Below are 18,973 nucleotides of genomic sequence, written 5' to 3' on the forward strand. Positions count from 1 at the left end.
ATTAATTCTCTTGCTTTAAAAAGTACGTATCTTGATCTAAGAAAATTTATTTAAGTCAAGAAAATCTTTTTGTTTTGAGAAAATTCAGCTTCTTGCTTCAAAATATTTAGTTCTTGATAGAAGTAAATTTTCTTGTCTTGAAAAAATTTCTCTCTTGCTTCAAAAAATTAAGTATCTCGATAGAAGTAAATTTTCATTAATATTTTTATTGATTAACATGTTAAATGGGAAGATCAAATAATATTGAATCAATTTTTTTTCATTCAATATGTATAATTGCACGCTAAAATAATATAAAATGGGTATCAAATATTCAAGAGAAAAATTTTCTCAAGGTGAGAAAATTTTTTTCTTAGCTAAAGTAGGTGGCGCTGCTTCCCTAAAGTATCTAAAAATCTTGATCAAATATAAAAATTTATTGTATCAAGTATTTATGATAATTTGGATTGAGAAAAAATTACTTCCACCAAGAATAGAATTTCAAGAAAAATTTTTACTTCGGCCAACACAATTTGGGTCTTCCTTCAGGCACCCGAAAATTTTCTTGAGCCAAGAATTTTGTTCTCCAATCAAGAAATTTTTCTTTATGTGTACTATTTCTCCCTCTTTAAATAAATATACATTATAAGCTTATTATTTTACTATATATGCGAGTTTGTAATGCAATTTGTCAACTATTATATTAACTGAGAATTCTATTGATAGCTTTGGTGACAACTTTAAATACATAAACACTACATAATACTGCAAAATTCATTGAACTGACTAATATATATTTATATTAAGCTTGCATAAACATGCGCATACATATTATTCCAAAAGCCGTCAATTTATTTATCATTGGGTTAATTATTTACTATTATCTATTATTCACAAACGATTCCAAAACTTAATATCCTGTTTCCGAGTTTCTAATCCCTAATCCGGATTGTGATAAAATCCAACATCGGCTTTGTGCTTCAATTAGTTATTATTTGTACTAATACTAATTGAATTTTTACTTCATCCGTAATATTGTAGCCATTATTATATTTGTAATAATAAAAAAATAAGGATGATAATAAAGTCAATTAGGCTTAAATAACTAGAATAAATTTAATACAATTACATTACATTACATACATTGTATATGTATATAATAAGTTTATAGGATTATTAATATGCCGTTTCATTGTCGTATTTTCTGTCTTTTTCATTGACTTGTTTTCTTCTCTTTACTCTTATTCTTAGTCTCATTCTCATTCTTATCGAGCTTTATTCGTTATTTTACATACCCCAGTTTTTCTAACGATCCTCAGTCTAACCTAATTTTAGTTTCCATAAAAAATGACGCCGCATTTTATTCTGAATAATGTTATTCAATACATTGTAAAGTCAATCCATTTTTTTCGTGTATTACACTTGTGAATAATGGAAATTTATACGCATGAATATTAGAGTATGACTTCTTCTTTGAGGAATGAGAAATTTTGAGAATTTTCAATTGATGTTAGATTATTTTGTGTAAATACAGTAGCGCTCAAAAATATTTTGACAAACATATTTAATGGTTTAGTTAAAAATAAATATGAAACACAATAATCATTTATTTATTTTTTTTAACAGCTTTTGAATAATCTACAGAATAGTGTCAAAGTGGTCCTTGTTTGTAACAAAAAAAAATTTAATTTTTAAAATATTAGGAAAATAGTGGCTTCAAAGTATTTTGACATTTTTGAAAAAAATTAACGCATAATGTTGTTAAAATACTTTTGAGCGCTACTGTAAGTATTGAATTCAATAAAAAAAAAAAAAAAAAAATGAACAAATGCACACCTGCAAAAATGTACCGCATGGATAATTATTTAACTTTGGTTAAAAATTTTCAAGGGTTTGAAATTGGAATTCAAGTTTCAAAATTCTCTATGAATAAATTATCATTATTTAGACTTAAACATTTTTCAATTAATTAATATAATATTTTCGACAAAAATTAAAATTATTTGCTTTCAAAATTTTTTATCTGAATAATAATCTGAATAATATTAAAACTTTATATTTTCATAAATTAAATTCAAAATTCAATTTTTAACTATTAGTTAATTTCTTTCATTTCAAAATATTAACATAAATTTGTTTCTATAATTCTGTAGAAAAAAAGTGACAAAATTTAAATGTTGTGCATACATATTATGTTAATTACATTTATTTATGTATAAACTCGGCGGATAAGACTTCTGACAGTCGTGTGTTGACTTACACGCTTCGCTCGTTGCGCTAATATACTCAAAGCCGACAGCTTCATCCATTAAATGACATACTTAAATGTTTTGCCAACAGATGGCGGTGTGGTATTTTGAAATTTTTTTTTAATTAATTTCTTTTGACGAAAAAATTTTTTTTTATTGTTTGCAAATTTTTCATCGCTAGAAAAAACATAAGCTTTAAAATGATATTTTATAGAATTTTTTATTTTGGTAAAGAATTGAAAGAGAACTAATAATACGAAGAAAAAAAAATTTTAACAGATAAAATATACTACAAAATTTTTTTTAAATTCGAAAATAATGACTGTAAAAATTTCTAAAATTAAATAAAATGTTATACATATAAAAAAGGCAATTTATAAGTCAAAAAATCAATTTTCTGGAAACTTAATTTATTATTAAAAAAAAAAAAACTCGAGAAAATTGATGCTATTTAAATTATTGAGATAACTATTAATTAATAATGAAATTCCAATCGCAAAAAATCAAATCAATTTTTCACGAACTTAATTAATTTCAGCAAGCATTTGCGTTTGACAGACAGAAGATTAATAATTCTAGCTTTGTAAATTACATAACAAAGAAAATAATATATATAATACATCAGAGTACAGCACAATCTACAGTCAACAGTGCAATAAGAATTAATAGCATGGACGGACTAAATTTCCAATAAGGTATGTGAAGTGTCATGATTAATAAGTCGAGTATTGTTTAATTGAAATACCTACTCCGTCGACACGGTTTAATAATATTCAAATTATTCATCGATTATTTAATTATATGAAATTTTATAAAACTGTGCCGCAATTATTATTGTTTGTAATTCATCGAATCGTTAAATCCGCAAGCTTTATATTGTTTTTATACAATTTAATGTGGGTGTTGTAAATAATAATAATAATCAATACGTATTTCCAATAATTTTACATCGATGGAAATGATTGTTAATGTTGTGTAATGAGATAATTATTCACTAATTGCATAATAATGAATTATTCAACATTTCAATAAATAATTATAATTTCAAGGTATTGCGGAGGATTTTAATTTTCTATTCAGTAGAAATTTAAAAATGAAATAAAATATTTCAGAGCGTCAATTGTTAAGTTAATTACAAAGACTTAAAATGTACGGGGGAAAAGTACTGTCAATTTAGGAGCTCGCCACATCGTTCCATCTTTTAGAATTAACATAACTTCGCACTTTTATTATTCAATCCACTTAGTCTGAAAAAATTCAAAAAATTAATCTGCTAAAACCACGCGCGCTTTATATAGTCGCATTAATTAATTTATAAAATATTTCACGGTGAAATCTTTTAGGGAAATTTTTTTTCTCTCGAATTTCAGAAATTTCAATGTTTTGTGTAATTAAATTTAATTTCTAGTTTCATTTGCAACTTTGTTAAGCTCAATCGCGTCAATAAGATCTAAGCTAGAGTCCCTCAAGGCAGCTTTAATGGCAAGTCCATTGGCATACTCGAAACTATTACCTATCATAGCACACTACAGTACACACGAGTTGTTTCAGTCGTTGACAGAAATCAATACATCGAATTGTATCTTTGTTGTTTTGGGTATAGCATTGATGTTTAGAATTTGTTTAAAAGCATACTTAATTCGCTTCATATAAGATGCAATTAAAAGTTATGCACATAATATTCATACGAGAATTGAAATCTTGGTTCTTAATTTTGATATTCGTTCAAACAATACTTTTTTTCTGTACATATAAAAATCTAAATATTTTTTTTTTGTTATGTGAAAACCAATTTTTATCCCGAATCAGAATTTAATTTTCTATCGAGAAAGGTTTCAATATTGCAATATTCGTTATTTAAATTAAAAAAAATTGGTGTAAAGCCCACAGAACGATTCTGTTATTTCAATATACACAGTTTGGTTAGTTTTCATGTTAAAACAACAAAAAATATTGAGTTTAATTACCGATCTAGATTGACAATGATACCATTAATTTAATCGCTTTTTAATTAGAAATGGTTTAACATTTTTATTTAGTAATTGAATGTTAATTTGTAGTTAATAAATCAACTATCGATAAATTTTATTAGCCAAAAAAAAAAAACTCTTAATTTAAGAGGGAATAATATATATTGTATTTTATTTTTTTACTTATAAAATTTTATTTCTTGACTCTTGTAGTCTATGATAGTTTTTTTTTATTTGAGATTCGAGGACGCGGGTTCGCATCCCATTCCTAACATATTTTTTTTTTTTTTTTTTTTTTTTTTTCTATAGAGCCTCAAGTAAAAAAGTAAATTCTTATTGTCAAAAATTCACTATTAATTTTTACATTGCAATAAAAATTTTTTAGACTATTAAATATTTTTTTCCGCGAATTCTTTACATCAGCAAACATTTTACCCTAAGAGTATTATTATTCTGCGAACGAAGTTCATTATAAATATAAAGGACAAATATAGACCTCAATAATATTATGAATATAAATAATAAACAAATAGCGACCCGATGAAAGCTAAATTTGAGTAAAATAAATAAAATAAGATAAAAATAAATCCTGGGAAGTGACAGAAAGATCCGTTCTAGGATTGCTAGTATGAGTTGAGTAGAAATGGAGGTATTTGCATCGAAATCACGTCCGACGGTTGGGCTTAAATGAATATACGTCCGTTAGAATCTCGTGGGACAGACTAGACCGATCGTTTGTTTTATTAGTTTACACTACTCGACAAAATTAACGTCTGTTTTATTATTAAATATGTGGATTAGCGAATTGTGTAACATCCAATGTAATTGAATTTGTTTAGAGATTTATCAAAATTAACACTGTCCAATTCACTTTGTAAAATTCACTCATCACTTTTTGCAACATATTTGAGATCTAATAATAATTAATTATAATTACTCCTCAAATGTAATAATATATCATGTGTATTAACTACAAACAAAAAGAAAATAAAAATCAATCACTATTATTAATTATTTAATGATTTATATTATAAAAATAAAAATACCATAACACTTTAGATTCTCGCGAATCGGAAGAACAATTATTACTCGTAAGCAAACATATTTTGCACACTATATTGTCTACTTGAAGGCTTTTAACAGTCGTCAAGTGAAATTTTTTCGAGGCACAACTCTCCGATGGTACCTCGTGCCTCGTTATTTTATTCATTTTCATTTTAATTAATTAATTAATCCACATCATAAATAAAAAAAAAAATAAACAAAAACAACAAGCGATACATTTTATCTTATTAAAAAAATCATTTTTTCCATTTAGTCAGTTTGTACTTGAAATTTAATTTCCACATTATTATCGGAGCTTATAAACAGGAAAAAAGTTCACATTTTAATAATTCACCCGCACAATCATGAGTCGTATCACTTTACTAGATAAATAATGAATAAATATGAATTATTAATAATTAATTGTTAATAAAAATACTGGAGACGGAATAGAGCGTCCGCGAGCATCGACGCTCCCGACAGGACTGCGCTGGCGGTGACTAGTTCTTCCTTTCCCTTCTACTAGACTACTGTACACACTTGCCCACCCTCTAAGTACCCCTCTCTCTGAATAAAACTAGGAGACGAACCTCCCTCGAGCCCCTTTTTATTTCTTAACCCTTTTGCTGGCTTATACACTTTCTCACACTCTACACAACAATTTTTTTCGCTGCCACATTATGTTCTCCTCGGTTTATTACTTTATTTTTTACAGATCTTTGTGTAATAATATTACTGAAAAATATTTTTTTTTTTTTTTAAATACTAAGGCTTTTATTAATATGCTCGTTTAGTGGAAGGTTTTTTATTGTTTGCCTTTTATTTGTGTTGTTAACAATAAAAATTCATATTAAGTTTTATTTTATTTTTTGTACTACTTTTTTTTTTATATTAATATGAAAATAAGTATAGTGAAAATAGCAGATAGCGGCCATGCTGTAATTATAGTTGGTACACTATAATTTTATTGATTTTTATTAATATGGACTACTACAATGTCTTTGCTGTAATTATTAAGCCTGCTGTACTGTAATTTAAGTTGTAAATAATAGAAACTGTTTCTTGTAATTTTGTGATTTTCACGCATAAAATTATTCACTATGTTAACATTTTTTTTTTAATTTGCAATTTTACATTTAATAGAATTATTTTTTGTAGGCTTTTTAAATTTTTTATTAATAAAAAAAAATAATAATAAAATTGACAAATGATAAGAAATAAGATAAATAAAGAAACTTCAACAAATTTTCACATTGTATCAAGCAGTAAATAACTGATTGGTTTTTATATAAACTTCGATCTCGGAACAGGCGCCCTAAGCCCTAAGCTAAAGTCTGACCATGTGGGGACCATGACCACTACGATGACGCGCGTGGATGACTAATCGATGCATTGAGTACAAATCGATACTACATACGCTCAATTTCCTGCTTATTCTTTAGAATTTACCTATTTTTGTTTCTTTTTTTATAATTTTTTTGCCTTTTTTGTCTACAATGAAACATATAATTGAACCCGAGCAATCTTTTTTTATACACTGCTTTTTTTCTTCGATTTGCTGTTGGTTTTTTTAAAGTTTATTTTTTATTATTTAAATAAATGTCGAATGAAAAGTTATTGGCATTTTTAACCTGTTGAGGACACATGGGGTCCAGTGGACCCCAGGCGAACTTTGAGGCAATTTTAAATTTAGGAGATTTATAAATGAGTCTTAGTGTGCAAGTTGTTATCGGTTGAAATCTACGCAATAAGTTGTGAGACGTCACAAAGGTCTCCATGCTGTTAGCCTCATTTTAAGCGACTGACCGAAATTTGTAACTTCAAACTTCAGAATAAATATATTTAGTTCAAACTTCATTAAATATTGATTTTTTTCTTTAAAATATATTGTTTTTCGAATAAAATGGCGTCGGTTTTTTTTCAATATCGTAAAAATCAAAATTTCTGCGACTTTTTTTTAACAAAAAGTTTAGTTTTTTTTTCTAAACGATTTTTTAGTATTTTTAAATTATTAGAAATTAAAAATAGCTAGTAGATATTTAGAGGGAATGTTATATTAAAGTTTGGTGCCAATTGTAAGTCAATACATCAGATAGGAAATGAATTAGAACTGTTTTGCTGAGTGGGGTCTACTGGACCTCGTGTATCCTCAACGTAATTTTTTCGACGTGTGTCCTCAACGAGTTAAAAAATTTTTAAACAGAAGTTAGCGATAAAAAAAAATTAGGAAAACGGTTGACCCTGAAGACCATCCCTGCAACTTCCCGCTAATTTCATACCTGGATGCTTAAAATTGCACTTATGCTGTTTTTGAGCGCTCTTCGAGCTCAAAAATACAGTTTATGTGTTGTTTTGAGCTCTCCGAGCTCAAACAGATAACATTTCTATGCTTTTGAGCTATTCAAGCTCAGAAGTCTAATAAAAGTTTGATAAAACACTATTTTTTGAGTTTTCAAACCACAATAACTTTTGAATGAATGAACCGATTTTTACGCGGTTGGCGGCATTCGACGCAGTTTTTAAGCCTTTTAAAAAATCTTTAAGTTTAAATGGATCAAACTAGAAATTTCGGAGTAATTCCGAAAAAACACTTTTTTGGGTTTTCTTTCCTGCACGATATCTCTCGAATGAATCAATCGATTTTGACCGGATTAGCGGCGATCGACGTGGTTTTTCAAGGTTAAGAGCTGATTAGTTTTTGAAGTTGATCGATAAAGCCGTCCCAAAGTTAACCCAAAAAAACCACTTTTGAAAAAATTTTTTTTTACAGTTTTTTTTAGATTTCTCGAAATCTGTTAGTCTGAATCGGTCCAAATTATATCCAAAATCTAAGTTTGGACAAGCCCTTTCGAATGGCGCCAACCGCGATCGAATCGGTCAAGCCATTCAAAAGTTATGAGAGGTTTACATACACACACACACACACACACACACACACACACACACACACACACACACACACACACACACACACACACACACACACTCACACACACACACATACAGACATAGTGACACCCTCGCGGGGATAGTCAGGGAACCTTCCTGTGGCCTTCAAACGTCGAGATCTGATGAAAACTGGATTTTTGTAAAACGGGGTAAAACCAATAACTTCCCGATTTTTGAAAATCTGAGATTTTCTTAACGGGAAGTTAAATATTTAATAAATAATGTAGACAAAAATTTTTAAATAAATTTTTGTAGTTTAAATGAAAAAAGCAAAATAATTTTTATGTAAAATTTGAAATAAAATTTTTGACTAATCAAATGGAGAATAAATTACAAATTAAGAGATCGTAAGTACTTCAAATGATTAAAGTGTAATATTAAACCGTGAAAGTGGTTGGTCGCTGAGGATCTTTTTAATTGGAGACCGGAAATTTGCGTGAGTAAACAGGCAAGTGCTTTCGTGCGGCTGTTGTTTAAAGAGCTAGCAAAAAAGGCTTTAGAAGTGAAATGAATATATAAAAGTTAAAAGTAACGTCATCACAAAGTTTCCGTGTTTATGTTGATAAAAAAATGAATGAAATAAAGTAGTAATAATATTGGTGGTAGTACATCGTCTAGTACCTACAATCTATACTAAAATATCTTATGTCTAGAAGAAAGACGATCGCGTAAAATGTAATCGTTGCACGATTTTACCATCGTTTTTATTCCGGCAATCGAATCAGTGCCAGGTTTGGATTTCACGTGCAAATGTTTCTGTGTTACTTAAGAATTCTTCGGTTGTCCTCATGTACATTTTAAAGAAGATACTCGTTTTCTATATAGTATTACATTTTTTTCTACTTTTTTGCACGATATCTTCATTCGAAAGCGTAAAAATGATAAGAACTGATTTCATAAATATAAAGAAAAGATAAATTTCAAAGCTTAATAATTTAATCCTTGAATTTTTTTTCTAAATAGAGTAATACCAAATTTTTCTTAAGGTAGTACTACCGGTTTTAGAATTGATGTTCAGAATTTGATGAAACTTGGCATATAGGTACATAATAATATATTAATTAACCACTGAAATTTTTGGAGGCCTACCGAGAACTGAAAAAAGATATTGATACTTACATATTTTTGACTTTACCATTGATCCTTATGGAAAATCACAGACTTTATTTTATTTCACAAAACTGGACGTTCAGATTCTTATAAAAATTAAGACAACGAGAGAAAATAACTTCTAGAACATATTTAATAACAAACAGTATGGTTTCCGAAAATATGAGAATATTTGTTAATAAAAAACATTCAAAATTTATCTCTGTCTCTCTTTCTCCAACGCGATTTAGTATAGGGAAATCTACAACGTTAATTAAATAAGGTTAGGTTTTGGGATTTGACTCTTGTGGTAACGGTAGTAGGACCTTAATTTCCTAAAAATTAGAAAATTTTTAATAGTAACTTATAATTTACAAATAATATTATAATATATAAATTACACTGATAGAAATTAATTTAATTTATAAGAAAAATCTTTAAATTCATTTTGCAGAATTTTATCAACTTGAATCCAACTGAAAAATTATTAAAATAGGTAAAGTACAGAAACAACAAAAAGTTTTGGGTTTATAAATTACAAGTAATGATAGCTTGTATATTTCAGCATAAAATTTTTGCTCCGACTGTCGCGATCAAACTACTTTAAATTCATCAGAAAACTGCGAGAAATTTTTTTCATATGCACAGTAAAAAATTTTTCGTCATTGTGTAAAGTGTTAAAATTTGTGTGTTGAATATTACACTCTAGTGTGTAGAATTTAACATTCTAATGTGTTGATTTAATGATTAAACACACTAGAATGTTAAATTCTACACACTAGAGTGTAATATTCAGCACACAAATTTTAACACTCTACACAATGACGAAAAATTTTTTACTGTGTGGCCTGATATGCTTAAGTCTAAAAATTATATGCACACATATCAGATCATATATAGCCTATTTCCATGTCTGGACATATATGGTCACATCGAAAAATTATAGATGCGCATATAGAGTAACATCAGAAAATTTTTTCCCGGGAATTATTATAATCTTAGGACGTCATTGCATGGATATACCGTTTGTCGGTAACTAAAATAATTTTTAAAGTTCTTTTAACAAATTTTATAATTGACCATAAAATTTTGTTGTAATTGATCCTAAAACGAATTAATTCCTTCATAATTTTTATTTAAAAAATGATCATCATCCAATTTTATAAAAACTATTGTGTTGAAAATAAAAATTTAAGATCTGAGAACCGAAACTATGCTATCATCTATTTCATAAAAAGTACTTATTACGTACAATGTGTACGTTTTTCACTAGTTCTGTGTACTCCAGAAACATTCAATAAATTATTATTATTGCAAACAAATAAGAAATTTGAAACTAAAATCTCTAAAAATCATTTCTTATAATTAAAATAATAATACCTTCAGATTAATCATAAACAATTAGTTAAAATAACTTTATTTTCCAAGTATTTACAATTGGCTCGATGCTAACGGCTCAGTAATTTTCGGTAAATACATTCTTCCACGTAACGTTTCGTGACTTGAGAAAAAGTAATCCATCGATCACGTTTTCACCCACTTAAATTAACGAAAAAAACGTTTTGTCTTAAGATTTCCAAAACCTTAATTGAAAAATTTAACACTAACCCTCAGTAATATTTATTTTTTTTTAGACTCAGAGTACTTGAACAACTGCCAAAATCAGCTTTTCAGCCGAGAGATAGCAATTTCTGCAAATTATAATTATTTGTACCTGACAATTAAACTAACAACCAACTAAATAAATCAAACTATCAGCCGCTGTTTATTGAAGATGATACCCAATACTAATGATATTATTCGTAAATTGGATTAAATAGTTAATTATTAGTGAGGGATAATTAGCAATCAATATAAGCTGTGTAATAGTACAGCTATTAATAGTGATGATTCAAAGTCTCAGCACTCAACTGTTGCATCTTGCGTGTATTGTTGCGACTACCAGAATTCAATAATCGACACAGAACTAACTCTCAGTGGCATGAACCAAGTTTGATGTTTGCTTCAACAGCTCAATGTTCAATGTTTAATGATAAATCTCCTGAATTCTGGGTAGGAGTACTGCTGAGGAGCAAGGACGGTTATATTCCAATTCCGAGGAGACATAAATTTTGATCAACGCAACGAAGGTGATTGATTGATTGATTGCAACGGTGGCACTTGATGAAACTGTTGACTTTTTTCTCAATAGCAATTTCACTCCTCAAAGTAGATGTGCTTTTCTTTTACAAATTCAAAATAAAAGAAAATATCTGACAGATTCATCATAAATCACAAACCATAAATCGTTTCTTATTTCTGGTATTATTATTATTATTTTTTTTTGTTACAATGCACTGACTTGTAAAAAAAGGCAAGTTGTACAGAGGACACTTCAATTCACAAACTTTGTGTCACTGAAAAATTGTTTGCTTATAGAAGAAAGGTTTGAAAAAATTTTAATTGGAAAGTTTTGACTTTGACAGGAACGTCAATTGGCCTCCAGTACTGATGGATTAAAATAATCATAATTAAACTTGACATAATGAGTTAATTGATTTATTTTGCACGAATCATAATTCATGAGTATTGAATAGAATGCTTGTCAAAATTTTATGGCCGTGTTTGTCATCGAACCCTTTTATGACCATCCGGCGCATAACAGCGTAGCAGCACTTAAATTATTCACCAAGATTGACAATAATTTCTGATTACTGTTATTTGGGAAACAACCATTAATATTACTCGTATGAATGATTTCTCATAATCATAATTATTAATCAGTATTAACGATTTATGCTGCAAATTTAGGTGAAATTGGAGATTAAATTCAACACTTCCTATGAAACAATTTTTTGATATGGCTGTATAGGTTAATGTTTGAAAATAAAAAAACAATTTGTTATAATCTTTCAATTTTTTTGGAAATGTGTATATCAATTAATATGTTGTATAGATGATTAGACTAAAAATAAATTTCAGATATATTTCTTGAAGAAAGTAAAAAAAAAGATTTTTAATTATGTAACTTAATTTTTTAAACATAACTCTCTTGTAAAGAGATAATTCAGCGACTATGCGCCCTCTGTTAGAGATTTTCGATACAACTTTTTGTTGAAATATTTTATATGGACATATATAATGATCTATGATTACATGAAGTCATATTAGGACTTGTTAAGCCGGATGTGTTATGATATGGCCTTACATGTCCATATACACGTAAAAAAAAATATCGTCAGAATAAGAATACGTATCGTTATTCTGACTATGCGTCGTATACTCATTTTTCTTAGAGTTATTCTGTATAGCCTTAAATTAACAAAACATTTGTCTGTTTTGACGAAATTACATATATTTACAAGAGCTATTCTCTGTATGCTTAAGTAAAACAAATGAATCCTTAAATCAGAAAACCGGATTGTTATTTTAAGAAAACGTCATTTGAAGATAAGTTGGATAGTTATTTTAACAATATTTTTTTTTCCGTGTATATGAACATATAAGGCCATATCAGAAAATTTTTTTCACCGGGATATATTAGAGAAACGACTAAAAAATGTTGATTACCGAATTTTGTACTATTATACCTAAAGATCATAGTTAGACGAAATCCTTTAGAAAGATATTAACACAGAATATTGTGACCTAAAATCCAATATCAATGAAGCGATCATTCCTTATATCTTTATCTTATAAATTATTTATCGAATAAGTGGAGCTCGATAGTTACTTTAATATTTAATAAATGTCAAAAAGTTTATATTTATTGAGCATTGAAAACTAATCTACTACATAGTGAGTACATAGTTGTATAATTATTACAATTTTTGGGAATATTTGAAAAGTTAAAAAATTCAAATTGTAATCACTTGATTCTTAACATAAGATAGTAAAAAATTGAAAATTTTCAATATTAAAGTTTAATAGTATATTACAACCCAAGGCCAGAAAGTTGGATTTCCTGGCGTATGGGATATGATGGCCGAGGCGTAGCCGAGGACATCATATCACATACGTCAGGGTATCCAACATTCTGGTCATGGGTTGTATACTATTTTTCTTGCTCTCCAGCCGAAAGTACGCAACCCCGTGGAAGGGGTTTTGCAAAACCGAGGCGAAGCCGAGGTTTTGCCGGGCGTGAGGGGGGCGCCGCCCGACTTTTGCAAAGCCGAGGCTTTGCTGGTCGGGGCGGGTATAAAAAAAAAAAATAAAAGTTAATAAATTGAAAAAAATGTTATTTTAAACTTTACTAACAAATGCTCTGATTAAGAGTGATATCATGCACAGAATTTGTCACAAATATTTAAACTCATTCTAATTACAGAATTTATTTTTTTAAGTTGATTAAAAATGAGTTTTTAATTAGTAATCGACGGCTAAGAAAGATTGAAATTAAATTATTACAAGTTTGTAGAGTACATGGATCGTTTTATAAACATTGCTTTACTAACTATCAAAATATAAAAAAAAAGCAAATAAAATTCACACAACTATTATGTTTTATTTTTTAAACTTTTTATATAAATTATTTGTGCAGTATTATTATTAAATAGTTCATTAACAATGATCTAGTTAAAAATTTTTTTTATTTTTTTGACATTTTTTGCTTAGTTTATGCGCTGACATGTTACATACAAACGATGTTGTGACTGTTATATATACAGTTGAAACTCGCTGTATAGGTCGGTCGCGCCACAAAAATACGAAAGAAAGCGAGGTTCTGTGCTGCCGAGCCAGAAAATATGCGTAGCGCGCATGCGTTAGAGCAGGCCATAAAAGTTGCTCTTCCTGAAGTAAATTGCTGCCAGGAAGAGCGTACTTTCGGCTAGGAGAGCAAGAAAAGTACATTTTCTGTCCTCCGGCCAGAAAGCGTCAACTTTCGGGCCGCTGCGCTAAACGAAGTTGCCGCTTTCTGGCTACGTCGAACAGAAAAATAGTATACACACCTCGGCCAGTAAATAAGAAAGCCTCAGATCACATGTTTGTCGACCTCGGCTTCGCCTCGGCCGACAATTTCATGTGATCTGAGACATTTCTTATTTTACTGGCCTAGGTATGTAATATACTATTACGATCAAATTCACAGTTTTTAATTTTTTTGAAAAAAATATTTTTGTGAACCAGTAAAAGAAAAAAATGATTACTTAAATGATTAATTTAAACTTTTCAGCTGAACATGTTTTGAAAACTCTTGAAAATAATATAACCCACCATTTTATTAAACAATTGAAAAAAATTTCTGACGGAAAATTCAGTAAGTGAAAAAAATGCCATAAAAGTTTAGAGACAATTTTCAATCATTTTTTTTTTAATAATAATTTTTATTATTCATTCCTTTCACAAATTTAGTTTATCTGAGTTATCTAATCTTAAATGAGTTCAATGTTTCAACCTGTTACATTACAAAAATCACATGACAAGAACGCATTATTTTTTTTTTGCTGAACATTTTCTTCCAAGTAGCTAATCAATTCAAATGGTTAAATCAACTAAAAGGGTTTATCAAGTCCAGTTTTGATTAAATTATAAGATCGATCGAGCTAGTAGTGAGCAAACTATAGCTGAATAATAAAATTCGCATGAATTTTTTTTTCTATACAGAGTACAGATGATTTTTTACCACCAAGAATGAGGATCAAAAAAATAAATTCAATTCACGCATTGAATTCACAATTATATTCGCTTGAAATGAAAAGATATTAAATTTTGAATATAGATATAATAAAAAAGTAAATAGTGAATCACAGCAATAAATTTTGTGCACTTGAAAAATTTTAATTTAACGAAAATAAATAAAAGTTATTTTAAAATATTGAAAGCGTCAGTAAACAGAATGATAATTTAGTTTGACAAACAACTATATACGATGCCATTTACATACCAAATTTAAATGAAATCGATGAAAACGCTCCCTTCAAGCTCATCGAATACTTTTATAAGCTTACCGGAATAATAACTTTAAAAAGCCCTTTGTACAGCTAAAATAAATAGACCGTTATGAATAAAATAATAATCAACATAAAATTAACTTTTGTTTAAAGTTCAATGAAATAAAAAAATATTTTTTTTTGGTTAAAATTTTTTCAGTGCTATTTTAAATAAATATTTAACATTCATAAAATTGAAGTTACGAAAGAAATAAGTATTCAACATGCATGGAACTGAAAAACTTTTCGGTGAAAAATTTTACTTCTAATATAAATTTTTCTAAACAAATATTTTTCTAGGCATAATATTTATTTTTAGTTTAAGTGAAAAGTTTGAAATTTCTGTCCAACATAAATTTTTTCTATTGCAAACATTTTTCTAATGATTGGTGTTAATCATTTAAATCCATCGATATACCCATATCAGAAGCCTGCAGTGTGTAAACGTTGTCTTTACTCAGATTGTAAGCTCCTTAATTTGAATAATCACTCAATATCAATAATCCTCGCTGTCAATGTTTGCTTCATCGGTGTAACGGTAATAGTTACTCTTGTATCACAAGTCAAGATAAAGCGGTCTTGTCGTTTAACATAATAAAGCGCAATAAAAATGAAATTTATTCCCAGGATGAGGAATTTTTTTTTTAATCTTTTGGACGGTAATTTTAATGTTTAAAATGTAAATGAAAAATGATGCATACTGACAAGGCAAATATGAGTCGTAAAGATGAAAGAGATGCTTATAATGTTTGTTGTATAACTATAATTTTTATTGTTAGCAGTAGAAATATACTTGGAACATAATTTGAGATAATTGCAATCTCGAATGAGCTTTTTATCATTGACGTACAATGAACGATGTTAATGTTTTAAAATGTTTATCTACACCGCAATATTTCTTTTTTTGTTTTATAAAATCTATTGCATTAATGTCTTGTCAGATAATTTTTCAATAATAATTTTTCTTGGAAGAATTTTTTATTATTAATTTTTTGAATAATTATGTTTAATAGTAAGAATAAATATCTGTGAAAAATTTTTCTGATATTTCTATACATAATTTTTGGTATGTTTTGACAAAGAAATTAGCTATATATTTCCACACGGAAAAAAGAAAACTCGAAAAATTACAGTATATAATGCAACGTGGCGCTTCGTGATGAAAACTGGAAAAATTACAGTTTCAGATTGTAATTATTACAGATTTTATAAGAATTACATTGTAGAATGTAATCTTTACATTGAAAGCTCTCAATATTAAATTAAAAAATTGAATTTAGAAAAATGTTATTTCAAACTATAATTTTTCTAGTTTTGATTACAACGGGACCGATTTTACATTTTATACTGTAATTTTTCGAGTTTTCTTCTTTCCGTGCATATATGTCTTGATCAAAATTAATGTTGAAAACCTTCAACAGGGGTCGCATGATAGCTGAATCGTCTCCTTACAAGAGAGTTAACAAGCGAGTTTTTTCAATTTTTTTAAAAACTCATCCATTGATTTCCCACCGAAATCCTTAAAAGGAATGGTCAAGAACTCAAAGTAACTGATGACGCGAAATATTTGGGTCTTATACTCGACACTAAACTCACATTTAACAAACATATATCGACTGTAATTAGAAAAGCTAACGCAGCAATTTCTATGCTATACTCATTAATCAATAGAAACAGCAAAGTATCTGTAAGAAATAAGTTAATTATATACACTATGTGCATAAGACCTATATTACTATACGCGACACCTATATGGAGTAATACTAAAGAATATAATTTTGACCGCTTGCAGAAAATCCAAAACAAAATAATACGGATGGCTATAAATGCTAAGCCTCGTACATCTATCATAGAATTACATAAGCAATCAGATTTGCCATTAATTAAAGACATCATTTATCGTCATACTATGAACTTTTATGAATCAGTCAAAAATTATGAGTTCATGAACAATATATGCGGTGATATGAATGTAAATCCATGGCATAAGTACAAAATGCCTAACCAAATGCTAATTGACCGTAATCAATTAGCAACTCTCTAGTCCTAGTATTAAGTTTAGTATGTAAGAAACAACAACTACTGTAATTATAAATCTGATTAGGTTTTTTATAAACTTTGTTCCTAAAAATAATAAATATCCTGTATGTTATTTTTCATAAAATATGTAAACCATAAACAAAAACTATATATATTGAATGTGAGTAGAGACCAACGGTCAGAAATCATAAATACTGTAATAATATTGTAATAACTATGTTAATTATATGATATCAATAAAAATCTTTGAAAAACGAAAAAAAAAAACATCCATTGATTTTTAGCTTATAAATCTAATTAGGTTTTTATAAACTTTTTTCCGAAAAATAATTAATATCTTGTATGTTATTTTTCATAAAATATATAAAACATAAATAAAAACTATTTATATTGAATGTGAGTAGAGACCGACGGTCAGAAATCATAAATATTGTAATAACTATGTTAATTATATTTATATGACATGATATCAATAAAAATCTTTGAAAACTGAAAACTTGATTTTTAGTTTAATCAACTGCTTAACTAGTTGTATTTTTTTAAGGCATAGTATTTGATGGACACAGTTTCTAGAAAATATATAAAAATGATAAAATACGATAAAAATTTAATTTTTATCTTTATCTGCAGCCTGAAATGGCCATATATAATCAAATGTCAAAGAATTTTTTCAAGGTCAATTGAATTATAAGATATTTTTTTTCTTAAAAAATTCTTCTACGAAAATAATTCTAATAATTTATCTATACAATTCATATATTTTAATATACTATTATTGTGAAGAAAACGATAATAATTTTACATACACTGTACAAAAAGTAAATTTCAAATTCTATTTGAAGTTGGGTTTATAGTTAATTTTCTCCAAGAATTTCTCCGACACGAAAAGACTAAAAGTAAAACAAAGAAGATACCTCGATTATTCTATTATCTAGCTAAGTACAGAGCATTTTCTTTATTTGTTTTAACTTCGTTTGTTGAAAGTCATTCTTGAACAAAGTTTCCGTTTGTTGTACAAACGCAACAAGAATACTACTATCTGTCTAATTAAGTGAGAGAGAGAAAAAAACTGTAAGCCCCGCTGTTAAATAAATATTGCATTTTTCTCAAACTTCAATTTTCATATCTTTGTATGAAATAAAATCAGATGAAGAAAATAGCTTGCATTAAAAATTGAATAAATTGTGAACTATTTTCAAAAATTCATCCATAGAAAACTTTAATTTCACTAAGAAAATATCTATTGTATTTGCGTGAAGTAATTTCTATTAAATAAAAGGTTTTTGCTGTAAAGAAAATCCTCTGGAATGAGATGAAATTCTTGCTTTTTTAGGAAATAAAATTTTTTTTGGTAATAACTGTAACTATCAACGTTCATTTTAACCGAAAATTTTTTCCTGCATCCGTAATAATAATAAATATTCTCCCGTCTAATATAAAGAAAACTATCGCCTAGCAAAAGCTGTAGAGCTACTGTTTTAAAAGCTTAGATTATGTTAATACTATTATTTAGAAGATAAACATTTTAGATTGAGACAAAGGGAGGATTTCAGTCATCCTTGTTTTACTCTGTAAAGAAGAGTATATTTATAACGTGTCATTGTCAGATGCGGGAATGAATTTATTTTGTGTAGAATTACGCAATATAACAGACTAGACTCTCTGGTAGAACTGAGGGGATAGTATGGCTGGTTGAAAACTAGAGAGATGTTATATTATAACAAGTTTGAAATATGTGCATTCA

At 28.0% G+C, this 18,973-nt stretch overlaps 1 protein-coding gene across 3 annotated transcripts in view; it reads right to left on the reverse strand.

The window, feature by feature from the left end:
* The window catches only part of LOC123260754 (small conductance calcium-activated potassium channel protein), a 230,617-nt gene that overhangs the window by 121,345 nt on the left and 90,299 nt on the right, over positions 1-18,973 (reverse strand). The window contains exon 1 of one of the 3 annotated variants that reach the window (XM_044722047.1): positions 5,245-5,741. The exons of the other annotated variants lie outside the window; for them this stretch is intronic. Coding sequence (XP_044577982.1) covers positions 5,245-5,247 — 3 coding nt within the window. The 5' untranslated portion in view covers positions 5,248-5,741. Of the gene's footprint in view, positions 1-5,244; positions 5,742-18,973 lie in introns of those variants that run through there. 3 annotated transcript variants of the gene reach the window in all.

Source organism: Cotesia glomerata, linkage group LG3 (genome assembly GCF_020080835.1).
Source record: "Cotesia glomerata isolate CgM1 linkage group LG3, MPM_Cglom_v2.3, whole genome shotgun sequence".
NCBI lineage: Eukaryota > Metazoa > Arthropoda > Insecta > Hymenoptera > Braconidae > Cotesia > Cotesia glomerata.